General features: G+C 41.8%; 1 protein-coding gene across 3 annotated transcripts; it reads right to left on the bottom strand.

Moving 5' to 3' along the window:
• Positions 1-27,661, bottom strand: THUMPD2 (THUMP domain 2 tRNA and snRNA guanosine methyltransferase). 3 transcript variants are annotated; one of them, XR_012158358.2, is made up of 11 exons: positions 27,504-27,661; positions 25,311-25,443; positions 21,779-22,194; positions 18,060-18,137; positions 15,438-15,490; positions 14,914-15,001; positions 14,328-14,399; positions 13,496-13,610; positions 10,775-10,892; positions 3,933-7,109; positions 1-1,280 (listed from the first exon to the last, which is right to left on the bottom strand). XR_012158358.2 is itself a non-coding variant. In XM_073339989.1 (10 exons), exons 1-10 carry the CDS (start codon positions 27,615-27,617, stop codon positions 3,611-3,613), a joined length of 1,284 nt encoding a protein of 427 aa, XP_073196090.1. In that variant the 5' UTR covers positions 27,618-27,661; the 3' UTR covers positions 3,126-3,610. The 3 variants fall into 3 exon arrangements, 2 of the variants coding, with proteins under 2 accessions (XP_073196090.1, XP_073196089.1); XM_073339989.1 differs by lacking the exons at positions 1-1,280; positions 3,933-7,109 and adding an exon at positions 3,126-3,707; XM_073339988.2 differs by lacking the exon at positions 1-1,280 and having other exon boundaries at positions 3,616-7,109.

Below are 27,661 nucleotides of genomic sequence, written 5' to 3'. Positions count from 1 at the left end.
GAGATTGAATTTTATTAGTAATTATTCTTTTCCCCAATAACAACTTCCAGGCAAGCTCCACATTATTAATAAATTTCTTATAAAATACCTTTCTTATTGAACTTATTTCATATTTCAAGCAATAACCAAAGATCTCTCATGTTGATACATTTCAAACAGTAATTGCCCTATATTTAATGTGCAGCCAATCTGTGGCTTTTAATTTAAATATTCTTTGAATTAAAAAAGTTGGCTAAAAATTGTGTAACTATACAAAGTATTTTTTGCTAAGACAAGGTTAAACATTTTTATCTGGGAAGATGACTGGAGCTGGTCTTGTCTGCAGTACATTTACTGTCTGTCCAACAGCATTGTTTTTATACTACTGGAAGGTTCAGCCTTTCAGATTCTTATACATACAAGGGCTGTCACCATATGTAGGATGAGGTCCACAGCTAGAACAGTTAAGCTTCACACGAAACACGTTTAGCTTTCCTCCTCAGGTTGGGAGGATGAATAAGAACCAAGGAGGTCCTATGATTAACTCAGGCCAGAACTTGGGATATGAGGAACAGGTTCCTGGGGTAGTCCCTAAGGAAAGGAGCTGAACTTCAGCTCCGTGGGGCTGGAAGGGCCAGGCAGGCCAGATGGCTGAGATGCTGTAGCTGGGGTAAGGAAGTAGCTGCAGGTGTGTACTGCAAGGAGCAAGAATGGCTCCTGTCAGGGGAAAAGGAATGAACCCATCTCAGGGAAGGCAAGCTCCAGATACAAGGAGCGAGAGGGTAAACTGAACCCAACTCTGGGAATGAGGGCTGGGGACCCTTGACTCCAGGAAAGAGAAGTGTTTGAACTCTGTCAGAAAAGCAGATGCTCAGGGATGAGGGGCTGTGCTTAGCTTGGAACTGAGGTGAAGGTTTTATTGACATGGACCCCAGACAGGGAATGCTGTGATGGTCTTACCTTTTAAGGGCCTGGAGCAGAAAGAGAAAATGAGGCTGGGCTCTGCAGACCCACCCCAGGCCACAAAGGGGTGCTTGGGAGGCAGCGAGCCCTGTTCCAGTCTGGGTTTGGCTAACCCCTGTTCCAGTCTGGGTTTCTAAGAAAAGGCCCCTGATGAGCTGTAGCTGTACAGGAAGATAACTTCCCTATGACAAAGACTGTTGTGCAACAGGACACGCAGTAATGTCTTCCCTGCTGGAGAGCTGGATCCTGGGAAGTGTCCACATGTTGTGTTTATTTTCTTTCTTCCTTCTCTGTCTCGTCATTAACGTTTTGGCCAACTCTCCATGCCTGTCCTCCTACTAAAAAAAGGAGGACATGTGGCACCTTAGAGACTAACAAATTTATTTGAGCATAAGCTTTCGTGAACTACAGCTCACTTCATCGGATACATTCAGTGGAAAATACAGTGGGGAGATTTATATACACAGAGAACATGAAACAATGGGTGTTACCATTCACACTGTAATGAGAGTGATCAGGTAAGGTGAGCTATTACCAGTGGGAGAGGGGGGGAATCTTTTGTAGTGATAATCAAGGTGGGCCATTTCCAGCAGTTGACAAGAGCCTCTGAGGAACAGCCGGGGGGCGGGGGAATTAAACATGGAGAAATAGTTTTACTTTGTGTAATGACACATCCACTCCCAGTCTTTATTCAAGCCTAAGTTAATTGTATCCAGTTTGCAAATTAATTCCAATTCAGCAGTCTCTCGTTGGAGTCTGTTTTTGAAGTTTTTTTTGTTGAAGAATTGCCACTTTTAGGTCTGTAATCGAGTGACCAAAGAGATTGAAGTGTTCTCCGACTGGTTTTTGAATGTTATAATTCTTGATGTCTGATTTGTGTCCATTTATTCTTTTACGTAGAGACTGTCCAGTTTGGCTAATGTACATGGCAGAGGGGCTTGCAAATGATAGCATATATCACATTGGTAGATGTGCAGGTGAATGAGCCTCTGATAGTGTGGCTGATGTGATTAGGCCCTATGATGGTGTCCCCTGAATAGATATGCGGACACAGTTGCCAACGGGCTTTGTCGCAAGGATAGGTTCCTGGGTCAGTGGTTCTGTTGTGTGGTTGCTGGTGAGTATTTGCTTCAGGTTGGGGGGCTGTCTGTAAGCAAGGACTGGCCTGTCTCCCAAGATCTGTGAGAGTGAGGGATCATTTTTCAGGATAGGTTGTAGATCCTTGATGATGCGTTGGAGAGGTTTTAGTTGGGGGCTGAAGGTGATGGCTAGTGGCGTTCTGTTATTTTCTTTGTTGGGCCTGTCCTGTAGTAGGTAACTTCTGGGTACTCTTCTGGCTCTGTCAATCTGTTTCTTCACTTCAGCAGGTGGGTATTGTAGTTGTAAGAACGCTTGACAGTCCACACAAGAGATCCACTTCCTGGACACTATGGTGCTAATAAGCGATGGTCACATAAACACCACCCTATACCAGAAACCTATTGACCGCTATGTCTACCTACATGCCTCCAGCTTTCATCCACACAATCCATTGTCTACAGCCAAGCTCTACGATACAACCGCATTTGCTCCAACCCCTCAGACAGAGACAAACACCTACAAGATCTCTATCAAGCATTCTTAAAACTACAGTACCCACCTGATGAAGTGAAAAAACAGATTGACAGAGCCCCACTGTTCCTCAGACGTTCTTGTCAACTACTGGAAATGGCCCACCTTGATTATCACTACAAAAGGTCGCCCCCCCCCCCGCTCTCCTGCTGGTAATAGCTCACCTTACCTGATCACTCTTGTTACAGTTTTCAGAGGAACAGCCGTGTTAGTCTGTATTCGCAAAAAGAAAAGGAGTACTTGTGGCACCTTAGAGACTAACCAATTTATTTGAGCATGAGCTTTCGTGAGCTACAGCTCACTTCATCAGATGTTTACCGTGGAAACTGCAGCAGACTTTATATACACACAGAAATCATGAAACAATACCTCCTCCCACCCCACTGTCCTGCTGGTAAGAGGGTGAGAAAACCTGGATTCTTGTTACAGTGTGTATGGTAACACCCATTGTTTCATGTTCTCTGTGTATATAAAACTCCCCACTGTATTTTCCACTGAATGCATCCGATGAAGTGAGCTGTAGCTCACAAAAGTTTATGCTCAAATAAATTTGTTAGTCGCTAAGGTGCCACAAGTCCTCGTTTTCTTTTTGCGGATACAGACCAACATGGTTGCTACTCTGAATCCTGTCCTACTGTTTCCCTTCACAGGCCATGGGCAGGAGTACAAACCTGTGGGGATGCAGACCTGGTGTAAATGGTTCTCTGTGCATAGATGGGTCATGCTGTGTACAGCTTTACAGGGATGGAGGAAAGTGACTTGCTGCCGTCTCTAATCTAGAGCTGACAGGAGCTGCCTGCTTCCCTGAAGTTATGTATTAAGTGCCTGGTGGCCAGAGCAGAGCAGAGCAGCAAGAGGCCATTTTCAGGGAGTAGGCCCCAGTGTGCAGGCCCTTGCAGGGGGAGGTAGTAGAGACCTGGCACCTCTAATGGACAGGCACATGTGCCTGCTTCCTAGCATCCCACCTGTGACCATGGCACAGTGGGTGCTCAGTCAGGCTGGAGGTGTACACTGGTCATACTTGCCTTTCATGACTGAGGGGAAAGTCTGCTGGGGACTAGTACTCCCTGCTGGGAGAGGCAGTCTCTGGCCCAGGAGCCATGCGTGACCCTGTGTAGGTCTGTCCACTTAACATGCAGGTCTGTTTCTCCCAGCTGTTAAGATAGTGTGAGTTGGTCAAGGAGCAGGGGACAGTAGAGATGTAGTGGTCACTAGCTGCACCACCTTCTCTGTCCTATGTAGCTAGGCTGGGACCCTTATGTGCTTTATTAAACTTGGGCCCTCTGTGGGCATCTCTGGTCCATCTCCCAGAGGTGGGGAAAGATGTCTGAAGGTGACTCCCAGTGAGGTATTACCTTTGACGGTCTAGGGCTACTTACCCTGCCCCACACCAAGGTGGGCAAGCATGTAAGGCCTGTACCAGCTCACTGGTGGGAAATGGACAGGATGGAGAGGCAGGGTGCGAATGGCTTTGCTCAGCAAAGCTGCCCCTTTCCTTCTGAAGTGTGGCGTCCACGTAGGGATCCATGCTGAGAGGCCAGCAGCAGCGTTCTCCCTAGGTTAGCTGCCCACCCATGACCCCAAGCTTCCTCTTTAAGGTCTTCCTCCACTGGTATTACGATGACTGGTAGGGCAATTTCCTTGGCTCCTGCTAGTAGGCCACAGCCTAGGAAGATGAGAACGGATTTCTTTGTCTAAGGGTCCAGATGCTGCTGCAGAGGTGCTATGCCCTGAGGCCTGATATTCAGATTTGGCTCCCGGAACAGGAGTGGGTGGGAATCTTTTTGCTTTGGGTATCTACCCTGTGTCCTTTCTCCTTCATGATCCAGGCTGTGGTACCCTCCCAACAGCATCATCTTCAGTTACACCTTTCACCGGGGCAGTGTGACTTCAACTCCTATCCCTGCTGTGTGCTCTTGTTCTCAATATCAGTCCCATGCCAAGCCCACAGCACTGAGCCTTTGGGGTTGGCATGTGGGAAGTGATGTGTTGGACCCAGAATGGCCATTTTTAATTTCCTAACAGAACTCCTTGTCTGTTTTAGGAGTAGGGCTCTCCCAGGCCTTGCCAGGAATGCTGGAGGTTGTAGCTAAACCTTCACCATGAACCCTCACCCACTCAGCTGTGAGCAATAACCTCTAGCCCCTGAATATTGAGCATTTACCACTAACTCCTAAATTATGAGTGCTTATTGCTGACTCTTAACCCCCAACACTGTTCAGTGAGAAAAAATACTGAATCCTTAACTGGTGAGCTCTTAGCCCTGACCCATAACCCCTACTGGCTGAGCAGTGAACATCAACCCTCAGCCCCTAATGCTGAGAACTGAGTGACAATCCAGCACTGATAACAGCAGAGTGATCAACCTTACCCTGCAACCCCTAACCACTGAATGTTGAGTGGTAACCCCATGCCCAGCCCCTTTTCAATGAGCAATAATCCAAACCAATAATGGTTGAACACTCAGCACTGACCCATAACTGCCTACACAACCAGGGAGAGATAACCCTGAACCCCACACTGCTGAGCAATAACCCCAAAACGTTTACTGGTGAGAGAAAACCCCTAAGACCGGAGTGCTGAGCTATAATCAGTAGCCAAGGAGCAGTGAGTGATACCTTTGAGCTGATAATTGCTGAGTGCTCAGACCTAACCCTTAACAGCTAAAAAGTGAGTGATACCCTCTAACTCCAGATTGGTGAGCAATAAATTAAACCTTGAGCTGTTTAATGTCAATAAAAAAAAACTGCAATAGCTACTCAAAAGAACATGAGTAGCACTGTGCTGATCTCATACCAACAGAACACTAGATATTTAGATTTATTCTAACATTAAAAGATTGTATATACCTAAAGTAAAATAGAAATGGGTTTTAGTAGTTTTACATCACATTTTTTGTTTAAGTAATTGCTACAAAAAAAATTGATTCATAAGAGACACTTCAGTAAAGACTTCCAATCCCCTTTAGTGCTGAAGCCTACAGGTATAGATATTTACAAGGTGAGGCTTAAGTGTAAATTAAGGCAATAATGCAATGAGCCTACAAGGCCAGTAAGACAATAGTTTAGCTACATTAAGGCATAAGGTAATTAACCAAAAGTAACCCTAGATAATGATTTTAAACAATAAAATGCTGTAAAAACTAAACTGTTGACAAGTAACCATGAGATGCTAGTTTATAGCATCTTGAGATATTTTAAGCTAGGGACATCAGCAGCTGTCTGACAACAAGAATGCCATGGTAACTGACTGAACTATATGCTAATAAAATGGAGGTAAAAGGATTAATAATCTATGGGAGAAGGGCATCCCAGCATTAGGGTGAGGAACTACAAACAGAACAAATAGGAACTACAAATAAGGAAAAGGGACTGAAACCTTTCCTGAGTATTGCATTGCGCATGGTGGCATAAGTGTAACACATTATAAAAGTTGTATCCCATCTTGTATGCCTTAAGAGATGCCAAGATGATGACTGATCGGGAAGATAACTAACACTGCAGGTTGTTTTGCAAGGGATGGTGTAAGTATCTGGATGCTCAGCACATTCTGTACTATCTCTACCTCCCTTGCAGGGTTTAGAGTGTTTGTGACTTTGCTAACTGTATTTATAAAATTATTATAAATACAGTGTGATTTCCTAAGTGTGAGTGTTGCAACCATGTACGTTCAGGCTCCCAACTGAACAGGAGTTCTGATAATACTTTGCCTTATCTTGGTACAATAACCTAGCAAATTCCAGTGCTAATTGGGGAAACTAAATTATATTACTAATCAATATACAATCAACAGATCTGACAGAGTGCATCTGTTTCCTATTCTGACTAGGTAAATGTTTAGGAAAGCAAACCTACACAGTTCCACCGCAGTGGCAGCAAGTTAAATCCTATGCAAATCACTCCTAGAAGAGTGTGGACCAAACCATGAGGCCTTTGCTCGGTTTTTCTCCTTAAGTAAATGGATGCTTTGCTTGAGTAAGGATCTCAGGATTTGGCCTCATTTCAGTATTTTATTGTGGCCAACTTAACGTTGTTGGAGGATTGTCTCTGCCATCTTGTGACTACTGAATTCTTTAGCAAAGAAAGCATTAGATTGGGGGCGGGAGGGAAGGAATGCTGTAAAACTGTCCAAATACATTTGGTTACCAGTGGCACTATATGGCCCCAAATTAGGACCATACTTTCAAATAAGATCCATGTTCACTTTCAGAATGCTACTGCATTCCAGCAGCAAGTATCTTCCTATATTTGTATATGAAAGCATCTGTTTTCCCAAGGCTAACTCCATAGGATTCTACTGCTGCCAAAGACCCAAAGCATGTAGTTTTATTGTTGAAGTGTTCAGTCTCTACACCTGTAATTGAAGAGGAAATACTTCTTGGACTCTGATTTTTCTCTTCGGGATTCAAGTCTTTCACCGCAGCAGCTCCCTTCTTGTTGCCACTGGTGGCGTTCAAAGAGGTGTCATTTTCAACACAATTGCTAATACAGCCACCCATGTGCCTGTGGAGATCTTGACTCACAAGTAAGACAACTGTCCCTCCAACATGAAGCACTCTGACAGTTTAAAAAAAACAAACTGTTAGTTGTGCATGGTTGCTAGGCTGTGCATTAGATCTATGGACTCCTCATGCCCCTATTACTCTAGTATCTAGGCACCCACAATCAAAATCAGAGCTATGACCCTCCTTTACAAAGAATAAGTCAGTATCTGTCACCCTTCAAGGATCCCAGAAACACTGGGATTTTAGCTACCATGGCCCTAATTCAGTGAAATGCTTAAGTACATGCGTAGGTTTCTTGTTTCATAATAATCAGTAAAACCTTTTGCAAACTGTTGTGGCTCCACTCTAAATTCTTCCCTAAATGGAGAAGCTGGACCATTCTTGCCTCAGTAATACTTCTGACTTGGGGAAATAAAAAGCATTTGCTATAGATAAAGATGGGTCCAGCTGTACTGATGACATTTCTTCTGATACTGAAATGATGATCTCACTCAGACACCTTTTCCAGACCTAACTGATGGAGGCTTTGGACCAGGGGTGGGGAAACTTTTTGGCTTGAGGACCACATCGGGTTTCCAAAATTGTATGGAGGGCCGGTTAGGGGAGGCTGTGCCTCCCCAAACAGCCAGGCGCAGCCCGACCCCTATCTGACCCCCCTGCTTCTTGCCCCGACAGCCCCCCCAAGACTCCTGCCCCATCCAGCACCCTCTGCTCCCTGACTGCCCCTGGACCCCCGCCACCATCCAACCCCTCCTCTCCTTCTGGACTGCCCCCGCAAGACCCCTGACCCATCCAACCCCCCTGTTCCCAGCCCTCTGACCGCCCCAATCCCTATCCAACCCCCCTCCCCGCTCCCTGCCCCCTTACCACGCTTCGTGGAGCACCGGTGGCTGGCGGTGCTATAGCCACACCGTCGAGAGCACCGAGTCAGACTGCGGCTCTGCAACTGCATTGCCTGGCTGCCCAGAGCATTGCACCAGCAGTGCAGTGAGCTGAGGCTGCAGGGGAGGGGGAACAGCTGGGGAGGGGCTGGGGGTGAGCCTCCCGGGCCAGGAGCTCAGGGGCCAGACAGGAGGGTCCCATGGGCCAGATGTGGTTTGCCCACCTCTGCTTTGAAATGATTTTCCAGAGCCTTGAAACTACAATGTAAAAGTAGTATCTCCTATGACAGAATAAGGGAGTTTTTAAACTGACCTTTTCCTTAGGGTAGTCTACACTTACAGTGGTGTGTAGAGTACAGACACTGCATGCCCAGTGAGCGTGGGCATAAACAACATTGTAAAGGGTGAAGCACTGTTTAGGTGAGTAGTTACCTCCATAACTGAACCCTAGAATATACACCCTACACAAGCTCTCTACATGCCCAAGCAGTGCCTCCCACGTCCACTCTGCTATTTTTAGCAGTGTAGTGTCCCACAGGCTTCCAGCTGCTGGAGCCTCTCCTCGCTGCAGGGAAAGGTTCTGGCAGTGGGTGCTGCTGGAGCCTCTTGCTGCTGTGTAGCTCCACACCATAGTGAGTGTGGACGCAGACTGCTTTTCACTGCATTGTGTAGCTACACGTATGATTCATGACATCGGAAGTGTAGTCATTGAGATCTAAGTTATTGTCCTCAGTTTGTTTTATTGATTCCTAAAGCTTTTTAATCTGAGGAAAGGTGACATAAAATTACACAGTTTAAAATCAAGTTATATAAATTACCTGTTGGGAACTAGTGTTACAAGAGCCACTGGAATGCTTGAACCCCAGGGGGGAACTGCCCCCATCTGAAAACTGCTCACAGTCAGCAGATCGAATAAAAGGGTCTCATTGAGTCTCTTGGTGAAACTTCTCCAGCAAATTTTTTTCCTTGTTCCCATATTCAAGGAAATATCTTTGCCCAAGAAGATCCACCAAGAGAGAAAGCAAGACCAGAACTCTAAGCAAGGCCAACAAGAGAATAGAGTAGATAGTTGAAAAAGAAACAACAGATATTACATCAATACCTGTCTGGTCTGACAAAAAAGGAAAATCGAATACAATGGTTCAACCTTTTCTGTACCAGGACCCCTCCCACACAGCCATAACATAAGGGACGGTGGTCACAACCCCCTGAAACTTGTTCTGATTGCAAAACTTTAAGAACCCATGATCTAATACAACAAACCTCCATTAAAAGTGTATTACTATATTCCATAGTCTAGTTACACTTCCAACTGTAGTGAGACTTAAAGTAAATTCCCTCTCTTTCCCAAAATTAGGGCTACCAATAAATAGGGCAATGGATCACAAATACAACTGACTAGTAAAAACCTCTTTACCTTTCTTCACCATAGAAACTGAGAAGTTTCTACACTCCCCTTTTTTGGTTTATGTCCTGCCCACCAGTCTCATTTTTGGAAATGTATATTTTTGGCATGGTGGTCATTTTGAAAATGTATTTTTATGGGGACCATTAGGACCGCTTGTGTGGTTCCCCCCCAACATTTAGAGCCATTTTCAAGCTCAGAGGAAAGTTTTTTCAGAAGGCTTTTTAGATATTTTAATTAAAGTTTAGTAAACAGAGGAATAAAGTATTACGACAAATATGATAACAGGCCTTTTTAGAGATGAAAGTAATGCCTTTATTTCAAAAAATGCATACAAATATTAGTAACAAAACATGCAGTTTTAGACAAAATAAAGGGGAGTGGTTAAACAAGAAAGTGAGAGAGGCAGTAGAACAACTGAGAAAAGCAAAAGCCTTTCAGCTATTACAGAAAAAAAGAAAGTGAGAGGCTGCAGAGAAAGTTTTAAAACAGGAACAGAAGAAACATCTGTCTCTCTTACTTTGTGTCGTTTACTTTCCCCTTCATTTTCTCTGCAAAAACATGTTCTGTTAACATTTAATGTCTTTATTTAAAAAATGCATTAAAAAAAAATCTAAGAAGGGGTTATCATATTTATGCCTTAACGCTTTAAGCTTTTTACACATTTTAAATAGTTTAGAAAATAAAGGAATAATTTCTTCTTTAAAAAATTCAGTTTTCCTCTAACTTTTAAAGTGGCTCTAAATGTGAAGAAAAAAACCCACACAAGCAGTCCTAGTGTTCCCTATAAAAGAAATGTTAAAATGATCACCAAGCCAACAGTATACACCTCTAAAAATGAGACTAGTGTGTGTGACATAAACCAGAAAGGGGGCATAGAAACCTGTCAACATTTATGATGACAGGTAGAGGTCTTTACTATTCTACTGTTGCAAATGCATCTTAAGACTCCTCTAGCATCAACAAAAACAAACCATTTAGAATCATCTGGTATGAGTGTCTAAACTTTGACAGCTGTATGCTTCTCAGACCATCTCTGAAAACTCAGCCAGCTTTCAAAATAACCTCTACCTGAAAACAGTAGGAAGGGTGAAGGTTCTTTCACCACACTGACTTGTGGAAAGAGTAACCCCTCAGTTCACGAATGCCTCAAGGACGTAACATACAACATACATGCTTTGACAGCTCTTACTGATGTCAAAGCTTCCACAGATTGCAAGGCAAGACATGCAACACCTCAAGGTGATGCTCTGGAGAAGTGCATTTGTGAGGAATAATTGTATGCAACATACACATATTTAATTACTAACTTTTCTGGGTCCAGACCACAGAATTGAGGGTTCATTTAAAGTACAGTTTTTTATGCTCAAGATTACAAACAAGTATAGAGTTTAAAAAAATACCCTAAAGTGTTTCAAAGATTATACATACCTTTCCATTTCTCGAAGAATATTTTGTAGAAGCTTTATGTCTTTTGTTATCTTGAACTTTTTCCCAAATGGAATGTCCGATATCACAACGTCAACACTTTCTGAAGGTAATGGCAATGCTGCAAAACAGAAGTTTGATTCTTAAATTTGGCTAAACTTAAGAAAGAACAGTGACTGAGTAGCAACCATGGTTCAAGCAGGTTGACAGCAAAGATTCTCACTCTTGTGGAGTGCATATCCTCAGCACAGGGTTCAGAACCTTCCAAAAAGCCATGGCTATTGGGGCAATGTATATGCTGCCTCATAAGGAGCCATGAACTCCAACAGAATTCACATGGACACACCTTGAAAGGCAGACATGGTGCAAAGGGAGTATACAATTTATGTTGTCAGTCTCCACAAAGTATTACAGTAACTAGATAAACTTTTCTCTGCTTTGAATCTGACAGCATAGATCCCCCCAACCTCTGCAGATAAACTATCAGTGACAACTTTCTACAGAAGTGGTCTAAGAAGAACTAGACTGGAGAACTGTTTTCCCATATTGGGGATCCAAACTGGGAGATAAGCCACAGGATAATAGTCCACTGAATTTATAAATTGACCATCAAGGAGCAGGTTTACAAGCCTTAGGCTTTATCTACACTACCACTTTTCTTGGTAAAACTTTTGTCAGTCAGGGGTGTGAAAAAATACCCCCGTGACAGACACAAGTTTCACTAACAAAAGTGCTGGTGTGGACAGCGCTATGTCGGCAGGAGAGGCTATCCTGCTGGCAAGGAGAGGCTACACAGGAAACCTTATAGCAGGGCAGCTGCAATAATACAGCTGTGCTGCTATAAGATCCATAGTGTAGACATAGGATCACCTCCTTCACTAAGGCTAAGACCTGTTGAGTTTGCTATGAACCTGGAAGAATGTATTGTAAGCACCTGAGGGTCTTACACACTTCCAAGCTTACGGCATTGTTATAAAACACTGGTTCTCAAACTTTTGTATTGGTGACCCCTTTCACACAGCAAGCCTCTGAGTGTGACCACCCCCTATAAATTAAAAACACTTTTTTGTATTTAAAACTATTATAAATGCTGGAGTCGAAGCAGGGTTTGGGGTGGAGGCTGACAGCTCGTGACACCCCCCCCCATGTAATAACCTCATGACCCCCTCAGGGGTCCCGACCCCCAGTTTGAGAATCCCTGTTATAAAACATTTCATCCACCAACACCACACAGGAGGCACTCAAGAGATGTGTGACAGGGGACACCTATGGTATCTGCTAAAAGACTTAAGAAACCCCACAAACATCTTTATCTATCCTCTTTCATTACTAGAAAGAAACCAGTGCCATTAGCGTAGCTTCAGTCCCATATTCCACTAAAGGCAATGGTATAAATGAGGGCATGATTTAGCTTGCAGAATGTTTATTACTGATAGAAAAAATACACCCAGCTTGAGTCTGCAAAGCTGGCAGCCAGAAAAACTGTGTTAATTTACAAGTAAAAACATCTGATCAGGATGTCTTAGAGTCAATGAACACGAAACACTACAATTCCATTTTTGCAAACTAGTTTTGCTCCTCAAGGTAAATAACTGTTTGCAAATGAGTTTTAAAGTGGGAGTTATGTGGTTAACCTTGCAGGCCCTTTACTTACAAGAATAATTTGCTCAAATGCAGATGTTAAATTGAAGGAAGTGACGCATTAGATCTTTCATATAGAATCTGGTTACAGGCAGGTATGGCTGTAACCAATTTAATTTTGATTTTGAGCTGCTTTGAATTGCTGCTCCAAAGGCCTGAATTTTCTATGCCAGAACGTTCTTGGACCAAGATGTATGGTAAATTGTTTTGTCTATGAGCGAAATAGCCAGCTATGCATTCTTTTGAAAAACTGTGGAATTAATATACTCTGACCAATGACTAAGATACAACCACAAGGCATCAATTACTTCCTCAACAAGGGTATGGTCTGAGTTCAGAATACTTCTAATTTTAAGTATCCTAAGCCAAGCCAAGTCCAGTGGGGGCTCTAAAACCAATCAGGTAAGAAACAGGTATTACAAGGAAAGGAGTACTATACATTCTTCTTCATCTGAATACAAGGTAAGGTGTCAAATAGAGAAGATCTTTTGCTAACTGCTGTAATGAGTTTTCATATGTGGATAATTCAGGTCCAGATTTGGAGAACTTGTCCACATTAAGTATCAAATCATAAAGCAATCATCTTCTCCTAAAAATCAGCCCATAAATTGAGAACAAACCGATAGCATTTTCCAGGAAAAGGCCAGGGTCATTAAATGTATCCACTGCAAAAAATAATGATTCATCAATTGGCTTAAGTTATCACTGCAGAAAAATTTGAGTTACAAGCTGCAGATCACAGGGATTTATCTTTGTATTATGATAGTTAATTAGAACTTTTACCTAAATAATGACTTTTTTTGACTGGGAATTTCACATAAGATACAGAGTAACGGTTGTGATTTGCCAAACCCTGGAAATGAATATATACAATATCCTTTTGTTAAGTTTCTTGTCAAAATATAAGGGGAAGAGAACAGAAACAGCAGGTCATGAACATAAAGGAAAGTGTCAAACCAATCATGTATGAAAAGAGTCAAGGTTTTAGTATACTTTGACTCTCAGCATTAACTACACTTTCTGTATAGTTCTAGAACTCTGGTTAGAGTCCTTAACACATGCTTTGTCATTCTCAAATATTACCTATGACAGATGCTTTAAGTAACTCAATTTTATCCATCAAGCCTGCAGCCTTAATGTTTTCATGTGCACCTTGTAGCTGTGAATCATTTATATCAGCACCCAAGTAATGTACATTCTGTTGGAGGGAAAAAGGAGAAAAATTTTATTATGCAGAATAAAACATATTACTGAATATTTTTACACATTTAAGAGTACAAGTTGTTCTTCAAAGGCAAAACCTCTGGGTGATATTCAGTGCTGCAGCTCTTACAATAGCAGAATATAACTCAAAGTCCAGAGAGAAGAGGTACAAAAGTGGCTTTAAGCTTTGCAATTCCAGGTTGCTTTAGGGAGCAGTAATTTAGATAGCCCTAGGTGCTAAGCTACAACAGCCTTTCCACAACTACCTATGAGCAGCTGCACTACTCAGAACCCTGCAGTGCACTGCCCTGTGACATCATCCCTGTCATACTCTGGGGATTGACAGCCTACAGTTCTTGCGCTGAGGGAATAATCTGGCGGAATCCAGGGCTTTTAGAGCCCCTTTATGCTGCGGAGACCCCTGTAACTAGCACAAAAGGGCCAGAGCAGGGATGAGAATCTCTATTTATGAATTTGGACAATTGCAAGAACAGGTGCACAGGAGTTAGTGATTTGTATAAGTACATCTTGGAGAAGTTTTAAACTAAAGCTCAGTTTAAAAATTCTGCAAACTTTTCCAGAAAAGTTTGGCTGATTTTCCAACAAGAACACACACTTTTGGTAAATTACAATACAATGCTTTACAAATATAAAATAAATTAATTTAATGCTATCTTGGAAACATCCTACCTATTATGACTGTAGAACTTACAGGCCATTCTTTTGCAGCTTCCAAGAGTATTGTTCCTAATCCACACATAGGATCTAAAACAAATGCACCAGCCTATAAACAAACAAAACATACTGAGTATTTTTTTTTACACATTTAACAGTATAATTTGTTCTTCAAAGGCAAGACCTTTGGGTGTGATTCAGCACTGCAGCTCTTACAAATGGGGTATTGTATTCAAAGCAAAAAGATGTTGACTTATTTTCTTTGACAGAGCTTGACCCTGGGACATGATGCATGCCCATAAATTCCCATTGAAGTCAATAAGGACTGACAGCAACCAGCACTTTACAAGATTAGACTTACCATAAGACATCAGAAGTATAAGAATCACTGAGATGCCTTCAATTACATTTTCTGAAATCCAAAGCTAAGGCAGGTGTGTTGGTTAGGACAGGCACTTTTAGAGAAAAGTATATCCATAATGTTCCTCTAACAAGTGTTTGTAAGGCCATCTCTGCCTCCACTAACTGGATCATGAAATTCTCAGCTCTCTGGGGAACAGAACTTATCATTATGCAGGCCCCTCTGTTGCTACTATTAATAATCTATGTCAGTGTTTGCTTACATTGATTTCAGCAAGAGATGCCATAGCCCACGCTACAGTAGATCGGAGTCCTGCAGTTCGGATATACTCTCTGGTCGCCAGTGGAAGTCTGCAAACAACAAGAGGTAGATACCAAACTAAAACACTCCATATAAGAAGTGAATCCAAAAGAATGTCTCTGTAAAAATGCAAATTGTCATGCATAAAAATCATAATATAGTCAATTATGGGAACCCAATAGAAAAGGAAACTCAGTGAGGGACCAGGGAGTGTGACTTATTGCTCAGCACTTTTGAAAATCAGGTCTTTGATTTAGGTGCCAAAGTATGGCCTTAGCTTTAGGCTGCTCTGTTGGACATTTAGGCCAAGATTTCAAGTCAACTCTAGACAGATTGTACATGATCTTGATGTACAATAGCCCAAAGGATACAAGTTAAGAAAAATATTTTATACACAGTAGCTGCCAGGACTTATTTATAAAATGAGACAATTAATAGCCATACTATAGAACTGTTATTTGTGAATTTGGTGATAAAAATATTTACCTGAAGACAGGAATCCCCACCACCGAGTAAATATCATTTAGATGTACAAAGAGCTGAAAGGGGAAAAAAAATTACATTAAAAAGTAAACTTGGATCTTCTAAGTTAAATGTGATGGTAGTTTTGCTAATTGAAACTAGGCATCGAAGATGCTATTTATTTGACCTTTATCATTAGGATTTGGGGTTTTAGATCAATCAATAAAAACCTATAGTATCAAAAATTATCTTATCGTTTTTAAATAAAGAACACAATAGGAAAGTTTTAAAAGAATTTGTAACATTTAAACAAGCCATAAAGACATTCTACATTGGTTAAGAGTTCATCATGAGGCATTCATATCTTTGAAGGACCAATTTTTTAATATAGTTCAAGGAACATTCTTAGACACTAAAATTTCCTCCCAACTTCGCCAGCAGGTTTTGCAGGACTTGGATTCCTTCAAAACAAAGCACTACTGCTTAGGGCTGGGATTTTCAAAGCACTGAAGTGACTTAAGAGTCCCCTTGCCTTTTACTGGGACTTGTGCTCCTAAGCAACTTTGGTATTTTTGAAAGTACCATCCCTAGAACTGCACATAGCAAATATGTAGTTCCTTGACTATGTACACATACAGGTGTGCGTAATGAATTTCTAAGGTTGGCAATGGAAGTCTCTTCCCCAGAAAGCATCCCTGACCAGTTAGATCATTGCACTATAAAATGCAATCAGACAACCATTTAGACATTAAGTCCTCCTAGTGAGAGCCTTACCTAGGGAACTGCTGACAAAGCAGAGTTGGATGACCTAAGGTCTTCAGTCCTCTTCAAGCAGAACCCTAATGACCTTTTTCATATCAAGCTTGTGGAGAAGAACTTCATTACGATGGGCATATGGTTGTGGAAAAATTGCAGCAAGGGCAATAAGCTTATTAAAGGTTGATGTCAATCACTACCTTGGCAAGGATCTTTGGGAGAGTTTACAGCAATAACTTGTAAAATCTAGTATGAATGTGGATCAGCCATGAGGGCTTGAAGCATATTCACTTAATGAGACAATCCACTGCCACCAGGAAATTAACCTTCCACATAAGAAAGCTGAACTCACAAGTACAAAGTGCCTCAAAAAGAGGTTTTCAGGACCAAATAAATATCCCCTTATGCAGGGGGCTCTTTTGGGGGGGCACACAATGGAAATAAAATGTGTCTAGACCTGCATGAACTTCATGATAAGGGATGCAGAGACAATGGTCTACCTTCAAATAGCTCATGGCAGGCTGAAACAGCTGTCAAATGCACCTGGATTAAAACCAGTCTTTAATACAGATTCAGAAAAATAAAGGCAAGGCAAGGCAGTTTGCACGCATCATTTACAGTGAGTCTCACTGCACCATAGAGCAATCCTTTCTACTTAGAGCTGGAAGTCTTACTAGTAGATTCTTTTAGAAAAGCCAGGATGTTTGGAATACCTAGCTGAAGACATCAAGCCTGCAGAGTGTCATCCTTTCAGGAACCAGATCAACAGGGATAGAGATTTGGGCTGGGATGTGAACAGACTGTTAGTCCAATGGGACTTCCCACCACTTTTGTGAGCAGGGTTGAAGACTTAACCCTGTACTGGCTCAGACAGAGTATCAGGATGACTGAACTTTCACCCCTTCTGGGTTTGGTCAGAACCTTTGCTACCAGACTTACTGGTTCATAGGTATACGGGAGTCCCCTTCCCCAGTGCCACAAGAAGACTACTGGTACTTTTTTGTTCACATCAGTAGCAAAGGGTGAGGGGAATTCTACACAGTCTTACAACAAGAACACAGGAGGGAGAATCCTATACTGGTATATTTAAGTAATGAAAATGTTCTATACTGAAGCAGGAAGGTCCAATGCCCAGTTGGCTTAGTGGTCAGATAGTGGCCTTTCAGTTTCTGCCACCTTGTTCATCCCAGATGGGGCTCTGTATGTATGGCCTCAATCACCCCCACATGTGCCAATTTCTCCCCACAGGTTGTGTCACTACAGAGAAGTGGGGGGGGGGGGAAGCGCCAAGATGGGGGGGACCAGGCCCCCAACTCACTCCACCAGGTCCTGACCCAGGGGTTTATTAAAAAGTGTCCAGTCCAGTTATTGAGGTACCCCAAATTATGTTTTCCATTTGGTCACTTCCTACCAGTATGGAGCCTCAGTTTGGCGCATAGTCATAGGCTTAGCAGACTCTCCTTGGTCTGTTAGTGTCCTGTTCAGTCAGTCACTCTGACAGCTTCCAAATCCCAAAGAAATGGAGGAGTGGGGGGGATTCGGTCCCCGCTGCTAGATAAACCCACACAAAGCTGTTGTCTTCTTGGCACAGCTCAGCATCAGCCTTGCTTCTTGGAGCCGTGTGCTTCTTATTCCCCTCACCCGCTTCCTGGCTACCAGTGTTCTTTTAAACTGTTCCCCCACTGGGAACATGCCCTCCACCTGTTGAGGGGTGAGGCCTCCCCAGTCCAGTATTGCTCTACTCCCAGCCCTAGTTCAGAGTGGGGCCTATAGACACTATCTCACACACTCTAAAACCACAATATGAACAGTGAAATAAGTCATGTCAAATCAGCACTTGACAGTGTCATTTTAAAACTAGAGAATTCAGTAAACAAACCACTTCATTACCTCTAGATCAGGGTTTCTCAAATCTGCTTTCCATCCAAGCTGTTTTATAAGAGTTATTCCAAGTACTTTTCCCACCTCCTGAAAGAACAAAAAACAAAAAGAAGCCACCCCAAAAAAACCCAAAAACAAAACGATCACTGAAAGCCATTAAGATTAAAAGGAATCTAAGTTACAAAATTACAAAAAACAAGTTATGTTAGAGTTTAAAGAATTCACAAGCAAGGCAAGACTATATAGTGAAATATAACATTAGCAGCTCTGAATCTGAACATATACAAAGAAGCCAAACAAAACATTTGTCCTAATACCACAACTGAAATTTAACAATTTGATTACTAAGTATTAGTGCAGAACTACTTACTTTTAAACTGGCAATTAGTTTGCTTTCTTCAGCATCTTATAAAGGTATTCTGCTCTGAAACACAGCTATAAAAGTGTCATTGGGGGTAGAATTCTTCCCCAACCTGCCAGCCCTGTAAACTCCACCTACACTGTGAGACAAGCTAATTCTTTCCCTTCATTATCCAGAGATTCTGCAGGCCAAATAAGACCTCTGCAAAGGGAACACTTACAGTTCATTCTGATTTTAGAGAGGTTGCAGATTTCAAGAAATACTCCTTTTATTTAAAACATGCAATGAATTTAAGTCCATCCACTGCAGAGTTAGCTATGCAACCCCCCATTACTTTCAATGTTTGCACAGTTGCACATCATCAGTTTCATTGTTCAAACTGCAGTCAGTTACAAGAAGGAATAAAATCCCGCTCTCTTTCAGCTGTGTTAGTTATACATGGCTAACAGGAACAAAAAGTAGTAAAATATCCACTTAATTGTTAATGAACAAAGATGTGTCTCTGACTCTGGGGTTAGACCAGAACTATCGAGTAAGTTTAAAAAAAAATTTAAAAAGCACAACCTATGAACTGTTAGGTAACTAGATTCATTACTTACTTGTGAATATCAAAACACTGACTAGTTTCTTCCCAATATCTATATGGCACACACAAGTGAAGTAGGGCTGTGAATACCATTTAAAAAGTTAACCGTTTAAACGATTACAAATATGTCATTTAAACGGTTAACCAATTAAGCAGCTGGGCCTGCTCCAGCCGGGCGGTGCAACTCTGGCCAGGTAGCATGGCTCCATCCACTCCAGTTAACCTTTTACATCCCTAAAGTGAAGGGACATTTTCAGTTTCTTTAAAATATATTTTGTAGATCTTAATAAGAACATAAGAATGGCCATACTGGGTCAGACCAAAGGCCCTTCCAGCCCAGTATCCTGTCTACCGACAGTGGCCAATACCAGGTGCCCCAGAGGGAGTGAACCTAACAGGTAATGATCAAGTGATCTCTCTCCTGCCATCCATCTCCACTCTCTGACAAACAGAGGCTAGGGACATCATTCCTTACCCATCCTGGCTAATAGCCATTAATGGACTTAACCTCCATGAATTTATCTAGTTCTCTTTTAAACCTTGTTGTAGTCCTAGCCTTCACAAGCTCCCCAGGCAAGGAGTTCCACAGGTTGACTGTGCGCTGAGTAAAGAAGAACTTCCTTCTATTTGTTTTAAACCTGCTACCCATTAATTTCATTGGGTGGTCCCTAGTTCTTATATTATGGGAACAAGTATGTAACTTTTCCTTATTCACTTTCTCCACACCACTCATGATTTTATATACCTCTATCATATGCCCCCTTAGTCTCCTCTTTGCCAAGCGGAAAAGTCCTAGCCTCTTTAATCTCTCCTCATATAGGACCCGTTCCAAACCCCTAATCATTTTAGTTGCCCAGCAACTAAAATACAGCAAAAGTACACCTCTACCCTGATATAACACGGTCCTCGGCGCGCTCAGGGGAGGAGGTGGAGCGGAGGTGATCTGGGGCAGGGAGCAGTTCCTCTGCGCCCCCCCCCACCCCTTTGCTGCGACCCCCCTGCCCCAGCTCACCTCCGCTCCGCCTCCTCCCACGAGCATGCCGCAGCTCTGCTTCTCCACCCTCCCAGGCTTGCGGCAAGCCTGGGAGGGAGGGAGAAGCGGAGGTGAGTTGGGGCGGGGGGGGGCGCACAGAGGAACCGCTTGCGGTAACACGAATTCGGCTATAACGAGGTAAAGCAGTCCCGCTCCCCAGAGCGCTCCTTTACCGCGTTATATCTGAATTCGCATTATATCAGACCACATTATATCGGGGTAGAGGTGTATTACAGCAAAAGTCTCCATACTCATAACACCCCATTGGAGCTAGTCATTTCTACAACCTTTGTACCATAATTCTTTAAAAGAAAATGGTGTTCATTGGTTCAACACAGCTCTTTAGCAGTTCTCCCTTTTTAGCAAGCATAAACAAAGCTGCATATTAAAGGCCATTATCTAGCCAAAATTAAGCTTTCATGACTCTGATTCATAGGTTCAGATTCATAGAGTCCAAGGCCAGAAGGGACCACTGTGATCATTTAGTCTGACCTCCTGTATAACACAAGCCCTAGAAGTTCCTTACAATAATTCCTAGAGCATATCTTTTAGAAAACCATCCCATCTTGATTTAAAAAGTGTCAACGATGGTAAATCCACCACAACCCTTGGTAAATTGTTCCCATGATTAATTACCCTCACTGTCAAAACTCCAAACTATATAGCCTGCTCCACCCATTCTGAGAGGATTGCTCCATCAGCAGCAGCCATATAATGCACAGATTGGCTATACAAGCCTGTCTTCTTCTCAGGAGTGAAGTCACTGATTCCTGCTTGCTCAACTGCTATATGACCAAGTGACTGGAATTAAGTGAATGACCTGGGATAACACACTGAACATGAGCAGGTTCTTCCTTAGCTACTTGAAGACTGCTCTCAGATAGGGAAGAAACTGACAGCTTTCACCTGAGATTCACGAACAAGTGTGCTACAAGGCCAAGAATTCCTTTCCCATCCCACATTTATATAATTGGGAAGAATCATCTTAACATTGATGCATAGCCCCACACACTGCAGTCTGAGGTGGTAGGACCACCAACATTCCAAGATCTCAGAGATTGGGAAAGTCCCTCCCATCAATAGCCAGAATCCTCAGTTTAATTGCTTATAGGCCAGCTGGACTTGTTTGGGGCCACATTACCACTGTAGGAACTCCCACAGAAAACTCATTTGATCTGAAAAGCTCTTAACACCTGCTGTTCAGCATATCTTTAGATAGATTAACCTAGTGTATAGCCACTATCCACAAATTTCTGGAAAGTTTTGAACGAGTAGAGCCTGAAATAAATGTAAAACACTGTGCATAAAATTGAGCACATTTCTAAGTGTTTGCGGGACTGGAGCCTTACAGTTTACTGTGCACTTACTTCAATGGAAAAACCTCCCAAAGAACCAAACTTCTGCCCATCTTCAAGTAAAATAAATGGAACCTCAAATAAATGGAACAGATATGTTGCTTTTTTGCATCCCTTATGCACAAATGTATTACTTATAAATATAATACATCCTCGATAGAAACTATTCATTTGAAAAGTTATTTTGCCCTAAAAATGCCCTGAAATGAGCAATACCTGTGTTTTTATTCAAGGTTCTCTAACACTAACCATGAATAGTCATGCTTTTAGAAAGCAATTTAGAAACTATTACTGATCTGTTTACTAACCTAATACACATAGTTATTAGGTATTTCAGCACACCTTTAAAATGTACAATTCATTCTATCCTTCAGGAATTTTGATTTGTCATACCTGTGAAGTAAATACTTTTGCAATTGTTCCACTACAGCGACAAGAAACTCTGAAACTGAAGCTGCGGTTATTGCTTTCAACGGATTTCTCTATTCTACTTTCAGATGTATCTTCTAGAAAAGTTTTGCTTTCAGTCAACAAATCCATGTTGTTGTTTGTTTCTAGTACCACACTTTTCTTTTGCTCTTCCACGTGGCATTCATCAGAAACTGTCTCTAATATTTGCTCTCTCTTCTGGTTTTTTGTTATGATACTTATCTCTTCTTCTGATTTTCTTTTTAGGGATTTTGGATTTTCTTTAGAGATGTTTCCTTGTTTGACCTTATTTCCATGAAGATGTTTCCAAATGGAAATAATATCCAGCCAACATCTGGGGTCCTCAGTTACAAGTTTTTGAATTTCATGAAATACTTTTCCTAAAAGAGATATGAACTTAGTTTATTCTGTGTTAACATTTAATACACACAATTTATTTTTTTACTAATCAACATTAAAGTATATGTTTGGGAATATTAAACACTTATTTCCTAGGACCGTTAAATGAAATATCAATGCCTTACAAAAAGTCTAATCCATTCATTTTCACAGATAAAGAAATTTTACTTTTACTCAGGGCTAGTACATATTCACACATGACAAAATCAGCACAATAAGTAGGGCCAGGATCATTACAGTTTCCACACGAATTTTCTACAGCAAAATTTCTTAAAACATTTTATACAAAAGGAGTTAAGACAACAGATGTTAAAAAGAACAATTAACTCTGTAAATTTGTGAATTCGTTAACTCCTGAAGCACCAATTATTGAACGTAAGTATTGCAATTCTGATCTGATTTGGTTATAGGTGATGTTAACTGAATCATGTCCTGCTTTGTCCTGGCCTTGCCCATAGCTCTCCCCTCTGCTCAGATATTCAGAGAGCTCTGCATGGCAATGGGCCAAATTCTGGAGCTAGCTCAGTGTGCTAAAATGAACTGGGCTCTTACCCTATTCTACCAATTATTAGTTTTTTGCCTTTGGATAAATCAACTTAATCTCTCTGTCACTTAGTTGCCCCTATTGTGAAATAAGGATAATGCTTATTCAGCTTTATAAGGCACTTAGAAATGCTGTTCAACTCTGAAAAGTGGCCAAAAGTCAGATCCGTTTCCCTATGTGGATTCAGACACATACTAGTATCCACTAACTTGAATTTTTTTAAGTTACATTTTACTCTTGTTACATTGCAGAGCCTACACATCTTCAGAAGAGGGAACTGGAGTCTATTCCTTCTTGTGCACCATCAACAGAACTACTAATTAAATTTCAACAGCAAAGCTAAATTTTATGACCATATTTAAACCACAGCAACACCAGAGTTTCCACAGGTGTAAGGAAAAGCAGTTAGTCCACAAAACCTTTATTACAGGCAATTAGAATAAGAAGAAAGGAACCCAACTGTAAAGATATAAACATGTGATTAACTTTAGGTACATGAGTAGTTCCACTGACTTCACTAGAGTAAAATATTGAGAAACTGAATTTTGGGGAATAAAATTAGTACAAGTATTATGACCTTCAGTTTTCCTCAGTACACAGATGAAAGTAAGTTAGGTACTTCTATTTATTTTTTTAACTTTAGGTCCATGGATAAATTTGATCTTTCATGAAAAGTTTTAGAATATTTTTCAAGTTCCTAATCAAATTCTATCATCACTATTTTTATCTGAATCTAATCTTTTCAGATACTTATAACATTTGAAACGTCATACCACAAATAATCCATTTCAGTTTATATACCTAAATCCACTCAACCGCCAAGAAAATTATTCCTCTCACTCATTATACATAATGCTCCAGATTTATACCATGATATATGAAAAGAATTTGGCAGAATTCAACAGAATCTGTTTCATTCAGTACATATCCCTGACTCATCAGCTGTCTAACCTGAGCACCAAATGAGGCAGGAGCCCTGTGGAAAAAAAAACTAAGCAGCCATACAACTAAAGAGTATCATAGAATCATAGAACTGGAAGGGACCTCAAGAGGTCACTTAGTCCAGTCCCCTGCACTCAAAGCAGGACTAAGTATTAGCTAGACCATCCCTGACAGGTGTTTGTCCAGCCTGCTCTTAAAAATCCCCAATGATGGAGATTCCACAACCTTCCTAGAGAATTTATTCCAGTGCTTAACCACTCTGACAGTTAGGAAGCTTTTCCTAATGTCCAACCTAAACTGCTCTTGCTGCAATTTAAGCCCTTTTGCTTCTTGTGCAATCCTAAAAGGTCAAGAAACAACAATTTTTCTCCGTCCTTCTTGTAACCACCTTTTATGTACTTGAAAACTGTTATGTCCCCTCCCAGTATAGTAATGCATGAATCTAAAAATGGGCATGGTTGTTGAGTGTGTACATTAATTGATACCATCGAACAGGGCAGGACTTCTCAGAGCTCTGGTGGATTCCAACCCCCAACTTTAAAAACTTTCCACTGAAATTACACAAATATGTACGTGCAAGTGAGCTGTAGCTCACGAAAGCTCATGCTCAAATAAATTGGTTAGTCTCTAAGGTGCCACAAGTACTCCTTTTCTTTTTGCGACGGTAAACATCTGATGAAGTGAGCTGTAGCTCACGAAAGCTCATGCTCAAATAAATTGGTTAGTCTCTAAGGTGCCACAAGTACTCCTTTTCTTTTTGCGAAAATGGCCCACCTGTTGATCACTTTAGATAAGCTATTACCAGCAGGACAGTGGGGTGGGAGGAGGTATTGTTTCATGATTTCTGTGTGTATATAAAGTCTGCTGCAGTTTCCACAGTAAACATCTGATGAAGTGAGCTGTAGCTCACGAAAGCTCATGCTCAAATAAATTGGTTAGTCTCTAAGGTGCCACAAGTACTCCTTTTCTTTTTGCGAATACAGACTAACACGGCTGTTCCTCTGAAATGAAACATTAGTTTCTTTACATAAAGAGAGTGCATAAACAAGTCTTATTTTTTAAATCACTTCTAACTCTGCCAAATCAAAATGGATTTTCCCCTTGACCACTCACAGGAACATTTGTGACCTAGGGACTATTCTAAACCACAAAGCTGTCAGAGCTATTAAAAAACTTTAAAAATGTATTTCCTCCCCATTCTCTCTATTAAAACAACTGAATTGCTTTTGTGCAATCTTTCTAAAAAATCACTTGAGTGGAGAGATGACCTGAAAGATATCAGCCCAAAAGGCAAATTTTTAAAAAAGTTTAAGCAATCAAATGAGCCTTCAAGAGGAAAAAAGTCTTTAAAAACTCCAAGAGTATTTGTTGCTAAGGTCTACACTTACAAAAAGAGGAATCCTGTTATGTGTTGTGATTTTTTTTTTTTATATTAACCTTTCAGAGTAGAAAGGTACTTGAATGTCCTTGGACAAAAAAGTCTTATTATTACTTAATTAAAACTATGGCATTTGAAAACAATTATGGAATTCTTTTCCAAATCAGATTTCAACTTGTACTTTGAGTTCATAATATTTTGTGTGTAGAAAGAGGAAGAATAATCAACAGTACCTTTATTTCTAGAGAGAGAAATTGGTGCATGTTTTTTCAGCAGCAAAAATAATCGTTCTCCAGACTTCAGCATCTTCAATTTACTCAACTCAGAATTGGTGGTAAAGAATACTTTTCCTGAAACATACTCCACCTAACAAAAAGAAGAAAAAGTCTAAAAAATAGTCTCTAGATTTGGTTTAGGCCCACCAAAAGAAACTTACTATGCGGTTGCACACCCTCATATTAAGTGCTCTGGCTCCTTTGACTCCATCCAACCGCAGTAAGCAGAGGTGTACAATGAAGAGCACCACTATATTAATATATTGAGTTCAATATAGTTTAGTATACAGTTAGAGTTAGGGTTAACCCTAACCCTTATCAACTCAATCTGTTAGATACCTGAGGACATTAAAACCCATGAGGCACTTTGTAAGAACTGGGGGTTTTCCCCAGGGTCATTGCGCATTTTTCCTTTGCTCAGCATACTGTTTACCACCTGACTGCTGCCCTTCACTTAAGGGGTTTCTGCAGTTCTCATCACATGGGGGTAATGTATGAGATACTTTGGGACAAACAGGTGCACTATAAACCCAAGATATTATTACAGTATACTCCTTTGGATCTAGAATGGCTGCTTTATTTGGATATCTCCAAGAAAACAGACTACTGCTTAATTGGGAAAATATTATCTTAAATTTAGCTAAATGCTCAATAGTTAAATGATGATAAACTAGGCCTTGAAAAAGACATGAAATTTTAAGCTCTGATCTGTAACATAGAAGTTGTCAAATGAAGATTAAGGGGAAGATTTTCTTGAAGACTGGGATGACCAATAAGCATAGCTAGTCCAGTAGCACCTGGTGCAAATATGCAAAAACCACCTTGAAGAACCTTTACAACTGTTAGTCAGGCATGAAGAGGTAGGAATAACAAGTGTTTTAAAGTCAAATTAGGGTAATTGAGTTTGCTAACATGACTTGAAATGCCACTTAGCACCTAGTATAGACATAGTTTAATACTTTTACAATCGTGTTTGGCAGTCAGTCCTATTATAACCTGGGTTACATAACAGCTAACTCAAGTTACACAAGTGGAATCAGAAAAGCACCAAGAGCAGCCATAACAAAAGAATGGATGTTTTTTCTTTGTGAACAGGGCACAAGAAGAAACAGATACATGCCCCCTCACATCAGAAGTGCACCTTAAATGAAGTGTCCTTAGCCTCAGTTTGCCAGAAGCTGGGAACAGGCGACAGGGAGTGGATCACTTGGTGATTACCTGTCTGTTCATTTGCTCTGGGGCACCTGGCATTGGCCACCGTCAGAAGATAAGATACTGGGCTAGATGGATCTTTGGTCTGACCTAGTATAGCCGTTATGGTCTTATGTTATGCATGAACAAAACTGTGGAGAAATAGATCTGAGCAACAAGATACCTCAGTCTCACCACACCACCTTTAACTTGCCCAACTAAAACTCACATCCTCTGTCTAGGGCTGCAGGGTCTGTTTCTCCCTCAGAAGTCCCACCGGCTCACCAGTCACCTAGAACTTGGCTAGACATGGGCAGGAGATGTATCTCCAAACAGAGTGAGCCAACAGGTACACACACAAGTTGTATTATAATACATATTAGATGACAGAGGGAAGCCACCATCTACGCTAGGGTTTAAAAACATGTTGGCTAACAGTAAATGAACATGTTTCAAAACTATATAGTTTATCCTGGCGTGCACAGGACCCAAAACCTCCCTGGGAGGTTGGAGCAGGTGAGACCCGAAGGACAAACTCAACAAAAGGATCTCCCAAGCCTCCTATCCCATTAGAGCCCAACCCCCTCTCCCTCCCAACAGCCTCCACCTCCTTAAACCCCCATCCGGATGCACCCGATGCAGTGAGCTGTAGCTCACGAAAGCTCATGCTCAAATAAATGTGTTAGTCTCTATGGTGCCACACGTCCTCCTGTTCTTTAAACCCCCATGCAGCCCCCCAGGTCCCCCTCCCCATCAGGCCTCCACAACAGCCTTACATCCCCCCACACCTCATCAGGCCCATATCCCCCGACTCCCCCACATCCGATCCTCACCCCTCAACTCCCATACACCCAGATTTCCGCCCCTCAGACCCACTTCCCCCCACAGGCCCGCATCCCTCCACACAGCCCCCTGCCCAGACCCCTCCCAGCGCGGGCCGGGCGAAGCGAGGCCCCTCACCTGCGTGGCCCCTAGCCGGGCCCGCACCTCCCGAAGCAGGAAGGGCTCCAGGCCCCGGCCGGCCGTGCAGAAATAGCGGAGAGAGGGCCCAGCACAACCCGAGGCCTCCGCCATGCCGCCCGTTCCGCCGCTGGGCCGGGCCTGCCCCGCCCCTCGGG

Source organism: Lepidochelys kempii, chromosome 3 (assembly GCF_965140285.1).
Source record: "Lepidochelys kempii isolate rLepKem1 chromosome 3, rLepKem1.hap1, whole genome shotgun sequence".
NCBI classification, from domain to species: domain Eukaryota; kingdom Metazoa; phylum Chordata; order Testudines; family Cheloniidae; genus Lepidochelys; species Lepidochelys kempii.
The sequence above is the reverse complement of the archived record's forward strand: the minus strand, read 5'-3'. Positions and strand labels throughout refer to the sequence as shown.

What these genes read in the sequence shown, in the direction of transcription:
- THUMPD2 (XM_073339988.2), bottom strand. Translation starts at nt 27,617, where the DNA reads ATGGCGGAGGCCTCGGGTTGTGCTGGGCCCTCTCTCCGCTATTTCTGC. An exon ending in CCCGGCTAGGGGCCACGCAG is followed by an intron (nt 25,444 to 27,503) that starts GTGAGGGGCCTC and finishes TCTTTTTGTTAG; the next exon opens with GTGGAGTATGTTTCAGGAAA. An exon ending in GTGGGGATTCCTGTCTTCAG is followed by an intron (nt 15,002 to 15,437) that starts GTAAATATTTTT and finishes TGTTGTTTGCAG; the next exon opens with ACTTCCACTGGCGACCAGAG.